The 19,229-nt window shown below is 42.2% G+C and overlaps 1 protein-coding gene across 1 annotated transcript; it reads right to left on the reverse strand.

Annotated features, from left to right (window-relative positions):
* Positions 1-39: 39 nt before the first annotated feature.
* mettl13 (methyltransferase 13, eEF1A lysine and N-terminal methyltransferase) lies at positions 40-19,222 on the reverse strand. Its single transcript, XM_044043229.1, has 12 exons — positions 18,882-19,222; positions 17,760-18,032; positions 17,205-17,673; positions 16,902-17,101; positions 16,605-16,794; positions 16,310-16,477; positions 15,984-16,196; positions 15,766-15,897; positions 13,917-15,592; positions 2,894-3,032; positions 2,303-2,511; positions 40-477 (listed from the first exon to the last, which is right to left on the reverse strand). Exons 1-9 carry the CDS (start codon positions 19,032-19,034, stop codon positions 15,300-15,302), a joined length of 2,091 nt encoding a protein of 696 aa, XP_043899164.1. The 5' UTR covers positions 19,035-19,222; the 3' UTR covers positions 40-477; positions 2,303-2,511; positions 2,894-3,032; positions 13,917-15,299.
* Between the last annotated feature and the right edge of the window lie 7 nt (positions 19,223-19,229).

A 19,229-nucleotide genomic window follows, 5' to 3' on the forward strand; every position in this document is an offset into this window, starting at 1 on the left:
TTATCTCTCTCCTTTGTAAGCAACTGTCTGTTGTGTAAATGCTTTTCATTTTGAATTTGATGAATGATGAGAAATTTCCAAAATTTAGTGTTGTGCTTCTCCAAATTGTTCTAAGAAAAGTTCATGTATTGGCCCACAATGCAAAATCACATGTGACTAAGAACATTTTTTATACACATGCATTACACTGAGTTAACTCAGTCCACACCCAAGAGCAGGGAGTTAATTAAACCTAGCAGCAGTGGAAATGGACGCTAGGTGTCACACCTTCACCTCTCCTCTTTCTGGCTCAGATGAAAATGTGTCTGCATGCTTTGCTGTTGGGTTTGACTGCTCCTGTGGTGCCATGATCATAACATCAGACGACTTGGAGCACAAAGGCCAGTCAGGGTGTTGCTATCTGTGCAGACGTCCTCCTCCTCAGACACACATGCAATCACTGTAGGATGCAGTAAGTGGTTTCTATGACAGGGAGTCCTATAAGACAAACGACTCATGTTAAACATTTGGAATGTTTTGAACACTTAATGAATGCGATTATTAAATTCAATAAAAACTCTGCCCCTCCTCTGTCCCTGCACCCTAGTTTGCAATAATGTAATAATAATAATAGTATAGTAATGCTGTCCTCCTTTCTATTAAAAGTGTGGTTCAGATGTATTCCTTTAAATTCACACTGTTTAAAATTCAGGAACTTAAGAAAAAGGAGGAGACAAGCATATCCCATCATTTATGGCTAGCTATGTACAAAACAGGTTCAAGGCAGGGTGAATTGTGCAGACAGAAGCTCCCCAGAGGATACAGCGAGGAGTCCAGCATAGCGCTTCAGCTGGATTACCCATCACACACAGCAGTCAGCTGCAGCTGATGGCAGATGGGTAATTGAGTTCTTGTGCAGACAGGAACATTATTTCATAGCTGGGGTGTCTTGGGGTTGGCTTTAGAGAAGAGCAGATAAACTCTATTACTGTACAGTTCAGTTTCTTTCGTAACAGTAATAATATATTGTGCATGTTCATCCTCCAAAAATGGACCACATACCACCATCTAATAATATCTTTCACAAAGAGAAGGAGGTTTGATCTGAGGTGCAGCTACACATTCTATAACAACAGAACAAATAATTAAAAATTATAAAGATAATGTCTGATCCCTTGCTATTCAAATTCGTCCATTTTGCAGTTAGGTTTCCATGTTGCGACTTTGAGCAGAACTTACACTTCAGCTTCATATGAAAAGGATTGTTAAAGATTTGGACAGAAAAAATCAGTACCTATTATTATATATTACAACAGTGAAAATAAGAAACAAAAGCAGACTGAAACATTGGTCCCTGCACACAACTGTCACTGTATATGCATTCCAAACAAAATTTGAAAGTTTGAGTGTCACACGTCATCCCCCACATCCATTGAAATTATTTTTAATTGTAAGGATAAAGATGAGGAACAGATAAAAGGCCTACAGTAATGAAATAATGTCATTTATAGTGCATGTACAGTATAGGGGAGAGACAGAATACAAGAGTCAGGAAAGGAATGAGAGAGACCATATGCAGGAAAGAACCTACAGAACCGTTGGAGAGCACAGAGGAAATGAGGCAGAGAGAAAAAGGAGAGACAAGCCAAAAGCAGGGGAGGAGGACCAGTGAAAGAGGAGAAGTGAAGAAATGTACAAGAAAAAGAAGCAGGGAGAAAAAGGGAAAATAACTGTTTTTGCATGAGGGAAACTGAGGGAGGCAATAAAACAAAATGCATACTCGGAGAAAGAAGGGAAAAGAAGGGGTGAAGGACGGAGAGACATTTTGACATAGTGCTCAGCCTGTTGTCTCTGGCTCCAGCAGAAAGCTGTGTGGAGAGAGGTCTGTCTACTGAGGCTGATGGGAAAGAGAATATGAGAAACACATTTTCCAGTAGACCCCCACCCAGCTCAAATAACAATTCCCTCTACCCTTGGTAGGCTTTGAATGTGTGTAAGTGCAGAAATGCCAGTGTATTGTGTGTATTGAAGGTCATCATTATAAGTGGAGGTCAGCAATCAGGACATAAGTGTGTGTGGTTTTAGAGTCACACTGTTACACAAGGAGCACAGTTTGGTTGGCCAGTGAGCTGCTGAAGGCCATCGGTGAGTCCACTGGGAGTCTGCCCTCTAGGAACAGGTGTGGCATAGCGATGCATCACTGGCTCGCCACCAGTTACTGAGTTTTATGTAGTGTTTGACTGACTAGAGATGCAAACCTTAAAAGACAGGTATGGGGAGCTCAGTTTTCTTTCCAGGATGTGTCCATGCATCATATTTGTACCTGGGGGGGCTGTGTCCTCCAGAGTGCAGGTGGAGGCAGAAGATTGGGGGCAGGTTAAGGTGGAGGGTTCTCCAGTGATTTCTCCGTTTGTGAAGCACTTACTCCTGGCGCTTCTGCTGCTGCTGCTCTGGTGACTCATACATCAGCGCTGAGCCTTCTCCCAGAGCATAGAGCTGGGCCAGGAGCTCAGAGCTAATGAACTCCTTCACCTACAGAGAGGGATTACAAACAGCTGTGACAAAGTCAAAATGTAAGACTTTGTAAAGTGATATTTTACTCTGAATTGGGATTACGGCTCCAGATTCTTAAAGGGGTGTTGAAAATCTCTTTTTTTCTCTATTTGGCTTCTCTATTTCAAAAATCCTCAACTAACATTTCAAAAGGGTCTCCTTTTGAAATGTTAGTAGACAAAGGCATACAGACTTTAATGACCAAGTTAAGACTAATGAGGAACAGTCACTTAGTAATCACAAAATAAATAAATACATAGAGACAGTGAAATCGCAGGTTTTGCTGATAAAGCTGGCGGTTAAAAGATGTCATAAAGAGAATACAAGAAAAACAGTTGAGTGTGTGGTCTGGATATCTTACACTGTTGGTCATATGGTGTACAATGCTCTTTGACCTCATAGATGATGCTCGTATAGGAGTCAACCAGTTCATGACTAGTTTCCACCTGAAGTTCCAGCTGGTTGTCTGAAGTTGACAAATGCTCCATTTCACTGTTCATCTGATGACACAGACAAAATGGAGTTAGGGGAACTGCAGCATACACTGTTCAGATTATGCATTACATTTTCACCTGTGTTGCACCGTGCAGTGTATCGTGGTGTAAGAAGCCTAAAGATCAGTTCAAACATTTGATGTATGAAGCAATGTCTATTGTCATCTGTTGTCATCTATTCTGTGCTGGGGATGTAGTGTAGAGCCACAGTAATAGGAACAGAGAAACAGAGATCAGAACAAAGGGAATAAAAGAGGGATGTAAGGAGGAGAGGGCAGAAGAAAGAAAAGGAGGAGTGGGTGACGGGGAACTGCTGATTAGAAACAGACTAGAACACACACACACATACACATATTGTAGTGACATCATAGGCCAAGAATGCTGTGCTGAGCAGCCAACGACAGAGCGAGATGGAAGGGGTGGGGGACTTGCCTTTTCACTTTGGCAGGAAAAGAGAAGGGGGAACATGGAGAAAGAGGGGTAAGGGTTTATGGCCAGTCTTTAAGGTTAGCAAAGGCAAAAAGTGCAATGAAACAAAGGTAAAGTGCAGACAGGTGCAGCTCCCCACAGCTAAGGTGAGGGCTGGATTTCATTAAGTTTAACGAGAGAGTCAGAGCACTGATGGTGACGTTCTCTGCGTGGACTCCGTGCCGTAGCAGAAAAACCTTCTAGTCGTCCAACAGAATCAGAGTATGACAGGACAACTCCAGGGATTTGTAGTCATTCTACATGTTCCAGCAATTCAAAGTCAGAAAACTCCTTAAACTTATTAATAACTAAGCACAGTATAGCAGCAAACACATGTGCTTACATACAGCAATGTGCAAAAGTCATAATTAGATTTAATAACCATACAGTATGATTATTTCTCAATCACTTTAGTGGAACACGTCCTGAAAATATGGGAAACATGTATGCAGTTTTAAAAAGTTTTAAAAGTATTAAGTTTGACCTACCCTTACACCCAGGCTTTCTTAAAACTGGAATGGAACCCTGATTAATCTTATTGGTAAAACCTGCGTTTGTCCTATTATTTAATTTCAAAAATTATCTGCTGTGAAAAAGGTCTATTACACCAGGTTCATTCAAGACATGCTTGAGCATTACATTATAAAAGTTGACCAACATTCAATCACATCATTCCAATCCAAATGCCACTGACTACAGAATTTCCATTTTATTCTCCACATGAGGGTTTCAGGGGGCTGAAGCCAATGGAAATAAGGGGTGAAAAGCAGGGCACACTCTGGACAGGTCAACCATTCAGTCTTTTATTAGTGTCCAGTTAACTAAATCCCCAATCTGCATGTTGACTGTGGGAGGAAGCTGGAGCACCTGGAGAGAATCCATGCACACACAGGGTGAAAATGCAAACAACAAAGCTTGTCTAAGACTTGCATATTAGTGTATACACTCACAAGCCACTTCTTTAAGTATTATGTGTACCTAATAAAGTGTCCAGTGTGGTATAATGTATACCATTCTAGCCATTTTTCTCTCTCAGGCATCAACAAAGCATTTCACCCATGAGCACAGCCGCTCACTACATCTTTTCTCTTTTTCCTGACCATTCCCTGTAAACTCTAGAGATGGTCGTGTGTGAAAATCACAGTCATTAGATCAGTCGTTTTCTGAAATATTAAAGTTAAACTTGTGTTGTGCTTAATCAATTATCTCTCTCTCTTTTGGAATGTGATTGATGATGGTTTGACTGATCATTTTCAAAACAAATCAATAAATATTTAAATGACTTAGACTCACTAACCCATGTGTCACACATACCACAGTCTTCCACAACTAAAACCTTTTAGTAATGTCATTATTGGTCTCTCATATGTCCTCAGTTTTAGCCATAATGCACACAATAATTTCAGCTGTTTTCACTTCATTTCAGCTGCTATAATTTACACCTGATGTAAATAAAAAAAAAGTGTGAGGAGCGAGGAACATAGTAGTACTAAAAACACTTAGACTCAATCACACAATATGTCATTTAATTTAACTATCACTTTGTGGAGTGGTTACTTTTTATGACGCCAAGTGCCTATTATGAGTTACTGTGGTGTATTTAAAAAACAATATCAGAGCAAAAAATGCACCCAACACCATGTGGATGATTTCTGGGATTGATGTTCTAATCTCTTAATACCCCCTTCTTCACGCAGCTCTTGTAATTTGGTTGTCTTCATGTGTAAAATGTGAACCCATTAAAAGCATTCCTTATCATTAAGTTGAAAACGTAAAAAGCTGTAGACCTAAAATTCAGTGTGGTTTAGTGGCATCCAAACAGACACCTAACACAGACAGCTACCTGTATGTGTTTGCACCATCCTGGTAATCATATATCTGTATTTTATCACGATCAGTAAAAAAACTGTAGAATATATTTGCAAAAATGTTGTACTTTTTTCACTCTCTGCACTAAAAGGTGTAACGTGTTGATTGTATATATAACTTGATATTTTTAATATTTTATCTTACATTCTTTATATTTTGTATTGCAAATTATGTTAATATCATGTATTTATGTATTATTATGTAATAATATTATTATTATCTGTTCTGTTTTACTGCTTGTTATTTTCATATTTTGTACTTCTCACTCGTCTACCAACGACCCATTTGCACCTGCTGTGGGATAAATAAAGTCTAATTAATGTAATATAATATAATATCAGTAATTCTTTTTAAAGACAATTAGTTCAATAGGTTACAGTTGGTCTACCAAAAAAGAGTTGCATACAGTGAATATATTGTGTGATACAAATAATGGAAAGATTCTCTTACATATGTTATAGATAAAAAGATATGCACATGCATGCCATTTGCAGTTCATACGTATGCTTATCCACATAGATAATAATAATAATAGGCTCCCTTACAGTATTTCTCACGTATTGCTTGATATAATATTCCTCTCTGCAACTCATCCCTTCATCTCTGTCATGTATTTTTTTCCTCGCGTCGTCTCTGTGCTTCGTCTGCGTAGAGGCAGCACAGCGAAGTAAGACACAAGCACGGGATCTGGAGTAGGCTGTGGCCCATCTGTTAAACATTTTTCTTTAATCACTCAGTTGTTTCTTTCCTCCTTTTGTTGTTCCCTTCTCACATTCAGAACACATAGCAATTAACCTCAAATATGTGAAACCGTTGTGTGTGTGTGTGAGAACGAGAGACAACAGAAATGCAGAGGGAAAACTGACTGAGTGCAGCTGCAGAAAGCTTTACGGGGAGATTAAGAAACAGACTCAAACTCGGTTTGTGAGCTTATGGCTGGAGTAGGATGGGTGAGGCTAATAAGTCAGGGCGTGGTGGCTAACAGACAGGGAGCCAGGCCAAAGATGACAATACTAGAGTGCTATTACACTAAGATCTGGTCACTAACATTTGTATACACTAGTGAGCACAGTTGTTCTCTGTGCTGATTTATCACCAACACCAACATTTTTCCCTTGTCCCCTTTGGTATCCTCTCACCATCTCATGGCCAATGAGAGCTTTTTTTCACTCATCCTGAGGAATTTCTGCGGAGCTCTGACTGCTTTAGATTTGAAGAGTTTCCTGAGGTTTTTGATTACTGTCAGACAAGGACAAAACCACTGCAATGTCTGCCACACACACTCACTCACATACACACAGAGACACACGCAAATACAGAAAGAAACAGGGAGAGTGAAGGGGAGTAGGATGGGGGCTGGGGTGAGGGGGTGGGGGCGCCATAGGACAGACTTTGACACATTCCTGGCCGATGGCTCTGATACTCTCTCCCGCTTTCTTTCTCCACACAACCCTTCCAGTTCTTCTTTCTCCCTCCTTTTTGTGGTGAGTCGAGCAATTCTTTCCAAACAAGAGCAGCCTCATCTCTGATCCAAGCTCTCTGGCTTTGATTAGCTGCTTAATGAGCCTGCCGTCGGTATGCAGTGGTCAATACACACACATTGGCAAAGGCGCACACACACATACACACACATGTACACTCACGCACATGCACATACAAATCCAGTTTGTGTGTTTGAATGCAGTATTGCACAGAATTATAAACAAAGCCCACATGCTCGGTTAAAATCAGCAAAGCTTTGGGTCTGCTCCAGCACTCTCTCGCTCTCTCTCTCTCTTTCCTTTATGCTTTCTTTTAGTCTCTCTGTCTTACTCAATCTGTGTCACACACATAAACCCAGCTAACTCAAAACCTACCCTGCCCTCAACAGCCTGGCATATAATGAGACAAAACATTTTTTTACACCCACTGCAGTACCCACTGGATATCCTTTCTGTTCTGTCAGTGAAGTTGAATGAAAGAGGTCAAAGGAAGGGCAAAACACCATTCTACAACATTGTTCTTGTTGTCCAAAGGAAGCGTATACTTCTCCTGTTTCACCTGGAAAAGGCAGAATACGGAGAGAGGGACGCATGAGAATGTAGTGTAAAAATATGACATCACAGAGAGGTGACTCAAGTGTTAATGGGGGGAAAAATTTAAACAGTTTACTCAGACGGCTCAAGCTGAAATACATGCATGTCTGGTTGTAAATATTACTAAAGATGAAAAGGGATTTCAGACAGCAAGCAGCAAGGTGAGCAGGAGATGAGGGACTAGCAGAGCATCTAAGTTTAGGTGATGCCTGACTAACTAGTGAGAGAGAGAGAGAGAGAGAGATGCTGTAAGTCTATAGTCTGTCATTGCCATTGGGACTCATGAATGACAGAGAACAGTTGGTGGAGTGAGGAGAAACAGACAGTATGGAGGCCGGGTACAGAGAAATTAACCAGGGTGGGAGGGAATGAGAGAGGGAGTACGAAAAAAAAAGAGGGAAAGAGAGACTGGGCCCACATGTGAAAGTCATTACTCAGACTCAGGCTCTAACACAACATTTCTCCTAAAGTCAAGCCCTTCCCCCTCATCTCTCTTCCCTGGCCTGCTCCCTCTTTGAAACCTTTGAGAAAGGGGCTTCCAAACAGTTGTTTGGAACAGCCATGGATGTGCAAGAGGGGGAAAGATGAAGAAGAGAAATTAAAAAAAAATAATAACTAAAGAATCCCTGCCAATGAAGGCGTCGTAAATGTCTTGGATGCTGTTGGTATAATATGTGAATGTGCTGGTACGTTTCCCTCGCTCTGTGCTCCCCTGAACCCTACGACTCTCTTCCTTCATCCCTCTTTTTTTTCTGAAGGGGGCCCACTTCCTGTTACAGAGGATGAAAAAATGACAGAACGCGATTGGCGCCCATGGAGCAACATCTGGGATCGCTTTAGACGGAGGGGGAGGAGACTGGAGAGAGTACATGGTGCTCTGATGGGGTAGAAATAGAAAGTTGAGATGAGGAAGAGAGGAAGAGGAGGGATGGAGGTGGATAGATGGACAGAGGGTGGTAGATGAGGAAGGGTTGAGGAACATAGAGAGCAGAAGAGCCTGTGCAGGAGAAAGCGGGGAGAAACTGCAGATCCCTCCAAAGTTGATTACCCATGGGTCCCATCAACCCATATATGGCTGCTAAGTTCCTCCCTAAATCTCTCTCCTTCTCTCACTCCCCTTATTTCCTTACTCCTTCCCCAAGTGAACAGGCAGATCCCTAGCTGAATGAGCGAATGTGCCACGTCAAGACTGGATACTGCTCGGAACACAGCCCTGCGGACTCCAGACTCGAGATCCATGAACATCTCCAAAGGAGGACAGCGATAGGACTGCATGTCAGATGTATTCGTAAGACCCCTCGCCCTGTGACACAGCACTGAGACGGGATAAGAAAGAAGAAAACGACCGAGGAAACATTCTGCTGGTTCCACTGCGCCACAGACAGGACTGCTAGCAAACAACCACAGATGGAAAAGCCTATATTTCCAATGAAAAAGTGAGGAACGGTCCTGCTCCGTCATCCCAGTGTTCAGACTACCTGTTCAGGATCTTACTGGTGTACAGTAGTCTGCACATTGGTTAGACTGTGCAAGGAAGTGCTTCCATACCAAGACCCGGGACAAGATGAAAAGCTGCATGTGCTGAGCCACTATTCTCTGATCTGTTCCGTTTGCATGCACATGTGCAAATGCCTTTGAATGTGCACACACTGTCACCAGTCGCACACTGTGTCATCCATTTTGTAGAACTTGTCAGCTTTAACTAACTGTCATTGTTGAATGCAGGTCCAATCAAGGCAGAGAGGGTGACCTTAATCAGGAAAAGCTTTAATTTGTGATTGACATTTTCCATAATATATATTTATGTGTTAGTGTAATAACTCTTGTGTTTACAGACATCACTATATATGTGTGCGTGTGTGTGCATGTGTGCGTCATATTCCAACTAGTGTCAGGGTGGTCGTGAACTATCATACATCAGAGGTGTGGTGTCTGAAGCTATGTCTCCTCTTCCCATAGACTAATGGATTTGAGATATGGAGCAGGCCTCACATACACGCACACACACACTCACACACAGAGGGGAGTGTGTAGATTAAGTGTATAGGCATGAAACGTCTGTTTTTCTTCAGGGTGCCTGGTGGAGCTCTGGCAGTCGAGGGCTAAAGGAATGTTTGTCTGTTCAGTGTGCTGTGGAGATTTTAACTCCAACCTGAGGTCAGTGCAGTGCACAAATGTTGGTAATGCGCGGGAAGACGCTTTAAAGATGTTAAAAATACAGACGCGGCCCAAACAAGGATGGAGAGATGTTGGAGGGGGAGCTGATGGGGGGAGAGAGGGATATTTGTTTGAGAGCCTCAATTGAGAGGGGCGAGATTGGGGTGGGGGAGTGGTGGGGGTCAAAGGGGGAGGTCTGCAGTGTAGAAACAGCCATGTGGGATTTCTCTGGGCAGATCTTGGAAGCTGGTGTTTGGACAAAGCTTCAGATTTTCCAGCCAGGAATGTGCACAGTCCCAGGGAGACTGCCAACCACAGAGAGGGGGAGAGAGAGGGGGTCAGTGAGAGAGAGAGAGGCAGACAGAGATACAGAAAGGAGGGAAAACGCAATCGAGGTTAAAAAAAAAAGTAAAAAAAATAAAGGGGAGCAGAGCAGCAGTCGAAGAAATATATGCGTATGTAGTGTGGGCGGGGGAAGAGGGGGAGAGAGAGGGAGAGAGAGAGTGAACAGCAACTAAAATAGAGAAGAGGCAGAGGTTTAGCTCATTTGACTTTGCACACACACACACACCAGAGGAAATGCAGCAGATCTGATCGTCTATGATAATATGGATGACTGACAATGCACCCATGCACTGCATTACAGCTGATCCCATTTTTTTAAACTAGTGTGCAGATATATAACGATGAGTGCACAAAAGCAAAGTGATAAATTATTGGATTTTTAAAGTAGTTTCTAGACGTGAAACATACTTTGGGCGTCTCGTCATGAACCGCAGACTGCCAGAGTTTGTTGCTCTGAAGCAGCCACCACAAGCAGTAATCTCTGTGTTATTTGTCACAGATGTGTTAAGTGTGTGCGAGTAAGTGAGTGGATGACAGTGATAGGAAACCTACAACACCCATGAGTGTACAACATGGACGCCTGGGGCTGCGTCTGGGAACACTGTGTTCAAGCAATCTAGTGTTTATCTGAAATAGTGACCATGTGTCTGCCTGAGTGAGTGTATATTTTTCTCCACTATTTGCAAGGCACTTTGTTTACATCAGAGTCTGTATGTGTACTGCATAGTGTATATACAAGTCTGTCCACCGTGTATACTGGTGCGTGCATGTGTGTGTGTGTGTGTCTCAGTTTGGCTTGGGACAGCTCCAGCTGTGTCAGAGTGAGCCGCTCCAAATGCCTGAACTCCCAAAAGAGGAAGAAAAGGGGGGACGAGTGAGCAGGGAGGTGGACGGATGGGGAGGGGGATGAATAGGAGGAATGGTGGGGCTCAGTTACAAGTCCAGGTGGCAGCAGAGAACTGCAAAGATGCTCTCGTTCAATTACACATATAATTGTGTCACAAATACTCCTCAGAGATGGAGTTTATTTTTAGTCACAACATGGCCTTCCTGTAAGTGTACACCAAGAGCAATAACTTTTTTTTTTTATAAATGTGTTCTACATAATGTTCTCTACAACCACTCAGTTATATCTGTCATACATTATACAAATCAATTTCAGTGTCAGCAGCGTTTGAAGCATTGTCATCCATGTATGAATGTTTACAGGTGCCTTTTTGTATCCATACACAAATGCTGTGATGTCATCTCCCTTCCTCTCCTTTTTCCCCCCATTTCCATACAGTCAGCTGAGACAGGGTAAGACTGTTGTGGTGTGTCTGCCTGTCTACACTTGCTGTGCAGACCTTCTGCTCCTGTACAGCAGGCACAGACAGGCAGACAGATGGCAGCCCCACTGACATCAGAACAGAGGGCCACCTTCACTTACTTCCACCCATGGGCTTCACAGATACAGCGATAACAATATCAGAAGATGCTATGTTTTTTTTATGTTTAATGATCTGCCATCAAGCTGAAATGCAATATGTGTCAATAAACTTAGCAACTCAACTGTGCAGCTGTGTTTTGATTGTTCCATATTCCTATTTAGGACAAAATCTATATTATAACTGATCTTGATACAAGTTATTTGTTTAAGGGCCTTACAGAAGGACAGAGGGTTGAGCTATTCCTTCACCTGTAATTCATGACAGGTTCTCTGCAGTAAGAACAACACCAGTGCTCCAGCTTTTATGAATATAGGGTTGCAGCTGGCCAGCCAGCGCTTACATATGAGCTGCACAACAGCCAAGGATAAGAAGCTTCGATGGCAGGACTGACACCAATCCAATCCAATTTATTTATAAAGCACATTTAAGCCAATCCCACTTGGAGCCAATCCCAACTGACATAGTGCAAAAGGCATGGTACATCCTGGACAGTTCGCCAATCCATCGCAGGGCCAACATAAAAAGACAAAAAAGCATTCACTCTCACATTCACACCGACGGTTAATTTAGAGTGTCAAGTCAACCTCTGAATGTTCTTTGGACTGTGGGAGGAAACTGGACACCGGGGGAAATCCCACACACTGTCAGTATTTTGTAGTCCACTGTGTGAATAGTGACAGTGTTTGCTTCCTGAGTGACACTTGTTGCCAGTGTTGTGGATGGATGAGTTTATTCTGAGACATGTATGACGTTGAATGAAAGATTACAATTATTGAATGCTTCTTACTTTTTTCGAAAACTGTGATCACATGTGCTGCTGTTTCTTTTCTTCTTGATTGCATTCCTATGAAAAGCCAAAATTAATATTAAAAATAATATTACAAAAAGATGGTATCTCCAATTCATCTGCAGCTATGGACACTGACTATGAATGATGAATGTGTAACACATGAGACGGTGGCAATATATATACACATTATGTATATATGCACATACACACATATATGTTGCCTAAAAATGATGATGCGCAAATAAAGTAAGGAAATGCCTTTCAGAGTTGTATATAATTATTTAATTAATTCATCACAGTTATGGTTGATCAACTGGTGGGCTTGCTGATCAAGGGGGTAGTCTGGCTGTTTCCAAAATCATCTCAATTATCCTTAGTTAATCTGGTTAAAAGTACTATAAATAGGCAGAGAGGTTTGACTTTTCTGATGTGTCGTGGGAAACTTTTCCCAGAATGCCATTTGTTCCATTCCGACGACAGCATGAACCAGGGAAATGAGTGAGATTGAACAGCATGTGGTTAGAATGAGCCAAATCCCCTATTTAGTGTAGTAATAGCATCAGGCCCCATATCTAATGTTGCAGCTCTTTGCTACACAAGGCCACTTTTTCCACTGGGCTTCCATGGCGAATGCATTAGCAATGAGGAGAAGCATGAAGGAGCTAGCACCTGGTGGTGCTTTACATTTTATGGTGCTTTACTCAGCCTCTCTCTCTCTCACACACACACACACTCACACACACACACACACACACTTAAAGCACAAATTTTAATTGACAATCAGGCAGGCTGATAATTACAGTCACCATTCTTAAATCATAGACTTGCAGCTGTCTGTAATACACACTAATAATAAAACAATTTTCTTGTTGTGTTTTGCACAATCACATACGTATTCTTCTTCAGACACTGCTTTGACTTTCATTTATTTGGACTGCCTGACCAAAACCTAATCCCTAACCTTAACCATAACCATAACCAGTTAATGCCTTATCATAACAGTAACCTAACAACAATTTAAATCTTACCTCTAACATTAAACTTTTCCTCAGAACTTAGGTTGTGCCTCATTATAATTTAGGTTGTGCCCAGTGAGGACGAGTGCTCCTGAGGTTAGTGTTTATGCCAGAAAAAAAGTCAAGAGGTAACACAAATGTGAACTTGCAGACACTGCACTGACTTCCTTATCATAACCAGTGAATGCCTAACCCCAACTTTAACCACAATTCATATCTTAGCCCTAAACTTAACCAGACCCTCTGCCACAGAGGGGTTTTCCCAGCAGGTGTAGCGCTAACTGATTAAATTTCAAGTCAAAACACAAAAATGATTTGTAAAAGTTCTGCACTAACTTTTCCCTGGTGCAGCCACTACTGCGCAGCTGAGTTAATCAACTCACCTGTTGCTGCTCCTGCTGAACCAGCTCTGCCCTCTCGCTCTCTCTCTCTATTACACCTGACTGCCTAAACCACGCCCACCTCCACACTCAGGAATTCAATTCTGCCTTATTGGGACCAGGCTTTGGTGTCCATGAGGACTGCTGGTCTCATGTGGCCTCACATACACAAACTTGTTTTAATATCTTACTGAGGACACCTCATAGACATAATGCATTATATGGCCCCTTAGCCCAAACTTAACCATCACAATTAAATGCCTAAATCTAATCCTAACCCTAAAACCAGCACTTAATCCTCAAAAAGACAGTTAAGGTTGTGTGGACTAGCCAAGCCAAAACTGTGACAGCTTTACTTACAGACTAACTAAACAGCATCAGGTCACGTTAAGGTCCTCCAGGTCTGCTGGCTTGTCTCCTACAGGTACTGTGGTGATTCCAGGCAGGTCCAGTGATTAGCACTGCAACCACACATGTGCATGCAGATGAGAACAAACACATGGGTCATAAAGAGGTCAGAGACTACATGTGAATGGAACACACACAAACAGATCATGTAGTGAATGAATATGTAGGTTGATGGGGAGTCCACACATCTTTTGATTCACCTCAGCATGTTCACCCTCTAACAGTCCACTGTTCCTATATAGTAGAGTTCTTTCCCAGACTATGTAGCTTGTTCCTCTTTTGTAAGTTGCTTTGGATAAAACGGTCTGCTAAATGCTTAAATCACTTTACTTCTTCCTTTTACATTGGAGAAACACAATAAGCAGAAGAACTGTATTTGTTGGGTCAAGTCAAAAGAACCCAGGTAATAGGACAATAGGACATTATTTGGCAATTCTAGCATTTTTCCTTCACACCTCTCTGGCCTGGCCAAAGTGAAATATCCTACTGCCATCTGGTGGCAACTTTGAATGACATTTCATCACCACAATGAATTGAAATGCTGTCGCTTTAAACTGGCTGCATGTTGAGAAACCCTGTGGTGAAGTAAGACAGTAATAATCATCTTCTGACTGTCTGCTTTCCTGCAGCACAGAGTGCTGGAGCACCTGTCTGCCTGCACACCCACTATAACCCTTTGATGTAATAGTATACAGCATTATGGAACATGTATAAGTAAAGTCACTGTATTATGATTAAATAGAGAGGTGGGTAAATAAAACCCTGAGGCTATGAATATGTTTCACCTACCTGTGTTTTACTATGCAACTGCATGTTGAAAGTGCATGTTGAAATTAATCACACACTAAATTGTCTCACTTGCATTTAAACTGTACCCAAACAACCCTATAATTCAAGAGTGATCTGTATTATTTTTTAGTAGCATAACATTTGTCTAAGGTCAGAAAAAGTCAAAGTTCTGCTCAGGCCAGTTTGGCTTCCATTCACAAGAACCACGGCCATCAAGACACCCTCTCTCAGTCTCCTGTTTTCAGCTATGGCAAAAACCACTTCACACTTATTTTAAATCCTCTCTTTAACAGTGTGAGGACCTGACTGGAAATTACATGTTAAAGAAAACTTAAGATAAAGTATGACAATGTTACAAATTGAACAAATAACTTCTCCACATCAGACAGGTCTCTTCACTGTCTGTATATAAATGTATTCTTAAAACACACTTTTCCTTGGCTTTTAACACAATGCAAAAAGTTGATAAAATGTATTTTACTTGTAATTGTACACATGCACTGGACAGCAAAGTCATAGTCACACGACTACACCCCACTGAAATTTCTACTCCACTTTCAAGTCCTTTAACAAATCCACAATGTCTATATGTGGACAGCGGCTGGTCCCAGTCCTGTTTGAGCAGAGTGTGCTCTGCAGATTCTTGGCTGCTTGGTTCAGGGACTGAAGGATGTGAGCGGAGGTTGACGTTTCTTTATCGGCACCGATGCACAGCAGGACTTCGTTGACCTCCCCTTCAATCTTCCGAGAGAGTATAGTGGGAAACACGTCACTTACACGCTGCAGCACACTTTTCCTCAAGACCGAGTCACGGCACACAAGATTCAGAATGAATATGCCTAGTGGAGAAGCAGGGAGAGATAAGTATTTTTGCAAAAAACGAAAGGCCTTATAAAATGAACATACACTCTTTGTGAGAGTTTATTTGATTTAAAAGCAGGTGCAGGGCTATATATGTATAGACACCTGATAGATTTCAGCACATCAAGACAAATAAGTAAAGATATTTTACCTCGGGGGGTTAACAAGCTGCTGACTTTCTGTAAGATGGAGGCCTCCACAAAGGCAGCAGGAGGACAACTCATCCCCACAGTGCTGTCTTTATTGTCTACGTCAAACATGATGACATCAAACAAACCAGCTCCTGCAAATGAAAAAATAGTCACTTCTTTGTAAAGTTATTATATTCACTGGTGTAGCTTTACTTAAACCTGCTGCTCCTTCACTAACCTTCCTTCTCCAGGGCACAGATGCGGTCAAGGCCATCCCCAAGAGTGACAGTCAAACGATCATCCGGTCTGAATCCAAACCATTCCTTTGCCACTTCCAGCACAACAGGATCTAGTTCCACAACCTCAACAGAAACATTAGGGACAAAGTCCCGCAGAAACTGAGGCAAACCTCCTCCACCAAGTCCCACCAGGAGCACTGACAATGGAATGTCTGCCAACGGAGATAGAAGTGACAGAAAAGTCACAGGTAAAGCTCAGTTAAGTGAGATGTTTCATGCAGGACGAAAGCTGTGGTTGTTTATTCTGTATGTGAACTGAACTTACCTTTGCTCTCTGGCATGCCCACCCCAAGTAAGGCAAGGCCAGCCACCATAATTTCATGATGAGCACAGCAGAGGAAGCCACTGTCTACTGACAGAGAGGTTGAGGATATTGCTGGGGCAGCTGCTGACTTGGATTTCCTTTTGTTCTTCTTCTTCTTTTGGCTTGTGGCTGCAAGAAGATAAACGTTTGTTTATTTGAATTATTTATGGTCTAATTTTAACTATTAGCTGTCTATGATTAAGTTATGTATGGTGTAAATGGTATTGACAGAAAAGTGAAAGGAAAAAGAACTGACTGGTATTTGAGGACACAAGACGGCTCTCTGACTGGACAAGGGCAGCATTTGATAGAAAGACAAGTCTACGATACAGTTCTCCATCTTCTCCTTTGACGTTCTCCACACAGTACTGTCCACTCATCTGGCTCACACCTTGGCTCACTTCCTCCCTCCAGCCCAGATCACCTCCCACTGACAGAAATGGCACCTGAATAGAGAAAGAGACACATGTGTTATGGTAAAATAAAGGAACAATAGGAGTCCTTAAAGTATACAATCATAAAAAAAAATATGTGTCTCGAGAAAAAGGTTTACCTGCTGGTTGGCTGGCATACCAGGAGGAGCCAGGTCCATCACCATTGGTGAGAGTTCTGACTGGACAGCCAGCATGTCTGTGTACTCCTGATTCCTGTGCATCGCCACAATAACCAGCCGTCGAAAGTTCGCACTGGCTGCCAGCTGTTTTCGCCCTTCACCAGAACTGTAGATCCAAGCCGTTTCACTGCCTTGAGGCACTGACACCATGAAGAGATGGCAGAAGGAGTCAGACAACACAAATCATGTGAGAGGAAGCTCTACACAGGAAGATAGAAATGATGACATGACAGGATGGCTCACCAATAAATATAGCAAAGTGCTTTGATCCTGGCACCTTGGTTCTTGGGGAAGAATCTTGCACAGTAAGAGTGTATCTGGGAAGGCCGGTCTTGGTGTGGCAGAGTGTAAGTGACAGGTTAGAGCTGGCGTCTGTGCCTGTGCGGAGCCTCTTTCTCAATGCAGAATAAGCCTGATGCTCCCGCACAGCTGACAACAACTCTGAAACCTGTACAAGACGTGTTGGGGCTCCATCCTCCCCGAGACACATCTCAAGAATAGGTTTGGGCATCGGCTGACGAAACTTGGTGCAGACCAGAACAAAGACGGGCAGAGCAAATGAATCTTCCTCTTTTCCACTTTCCTCCTGCAGGCAATGAAGCCTCACAGCCCACCCCAGCTGCACAAAGTGCTCCACAGCTAACTTAATCACACTTTCTTGAGCCAAAGTCACACAGACATACCTGCCCCCAACACTCAGCACACGACCCACCTGCAGATACAAGTGAACTTCTGTAACTGGAATGCAAAGTTTAAAGATATACTGTCAAGTGAAATCACAGCTAATTGGTTTATTACCTCAGTGAGCATGTTCTTAGCCAGAGCTCCTTCCTCTTCAGAGGCCATGGCATCCAGTGTTCCTTTGTCCAGAGCAGCCCCATATGAGGCATCCTCATATGGGGTTTGTGTAGCATCCACCTGCTGGAAGGTCAGTCCCGGCCGGCACTCAGCATTTCTCTGGTTCATGTGAGTCACCACTGTCTCACTGATGTCAATATTGGTCAGATGTTTGTAGCCAACATCATACAGCTGTTCACTGAGTTCAGAGTTACCACAACCGACCACCAACACCTGAAAGACAGAATATATATGCAGTTACTGTCATTGGCAGTGGTGGGAGGTAGATCAGCATATTTACTTAGTATTTGCAGTAGGTTTAAGTATTTATTTCTAATCTACTACAATCAATTGCAGAATACTGGCCATGTTTTACTCCATTTGATTTACTCTGTGACTAAAGCTGCTGCTTACTTTGCAGATTAAAGGTAAATATGTGGGCCTGACAGTGTGGTAGTGAACTACACGTTTTAATTTATTTGGGATATTTAAAGGGGCAACAGAAAATGTTCATGTCCCTATAGGTTGACTCTTTTTGGTTAAGGAGGAATGATGTGTCATAAGTTGAATACTGCAAACCATCCTGGTGACAGAGAGAAATGTAGAGAAACAATATAAATGCAGATAATGGTGTTTTGCCATCATTGTGACAGTGTGCACAATGACAACTTTACAATGACATGCAAATAATACTGCTTTCCAATTAACATCTTGAACAACAAACTGTTACTAACATATAAATGAAGTAAGAAATATAACATATCTTACTGACAATATTATCCCACAGGGATTTAAATACTTGAAGTTAATGTATAAATATGATTCCAGTCTTACTGAATATATGACCTTTGCTTATAAGGGAGTACTTTTTACCCTGGGTCCGGTAGAGGATAAAGCAGTAGATAATGGAGGGATGGTAAGTATTGTTTGTGTTATTTAAGCTAAGCACAGTGGCAATATTATGAACAGCTTTAACTGGATTGGATGACCTCTTAAAATCAAACATACATTTTGACACAGTATTATGACTTGGTGTTTTGGTTATTGAACATGGACACAACCTGCTCGACATCTTCTCTTTACCTTATCTTGCACTTTGATGTATTTGTGCAGGACGCCGCAGAGTTTGTTGTAGTCTCCGTACCACTCAAAGGCCTTTTCTCCGCGCTTCTTAAAAAAACTCTCCCAGTACTCCGCAGAGCTGAACTCCTCAGAAGTGCGAGGTAAAAGACTCATGATCAACTGAAGCTCTTTTACAATTGTCACAAAGACGTTTGATTTTACAGTGTCACAACCTGTTTACGATTTTTTTCTCCACATGGCACGACGCTCTGAAGTTTCATTCAGGAACAGATTGCTCGATGCACAGCTCGCTGATTGGTGGAGTGTATATGGGCGGAGCTTTACACTGCTCACTGATTCGCGTAGGCT

The sequence above is a fragment of the Solea senegalensis genome, linkage group LG14 (genome assembly GCF_019176455.1).
Source record: "Solea senegalensis isolate Sse05_10M linkage group LG14, IFAPA_SoseM_1, whole genome shotgun sequence".
NCBI classification, from domain to species: Eukaryota; Metazoa; Chordata; class Actinopteri; order Pleuronectiformes; family Soleidae; genus Solea; species Solea senegalensis.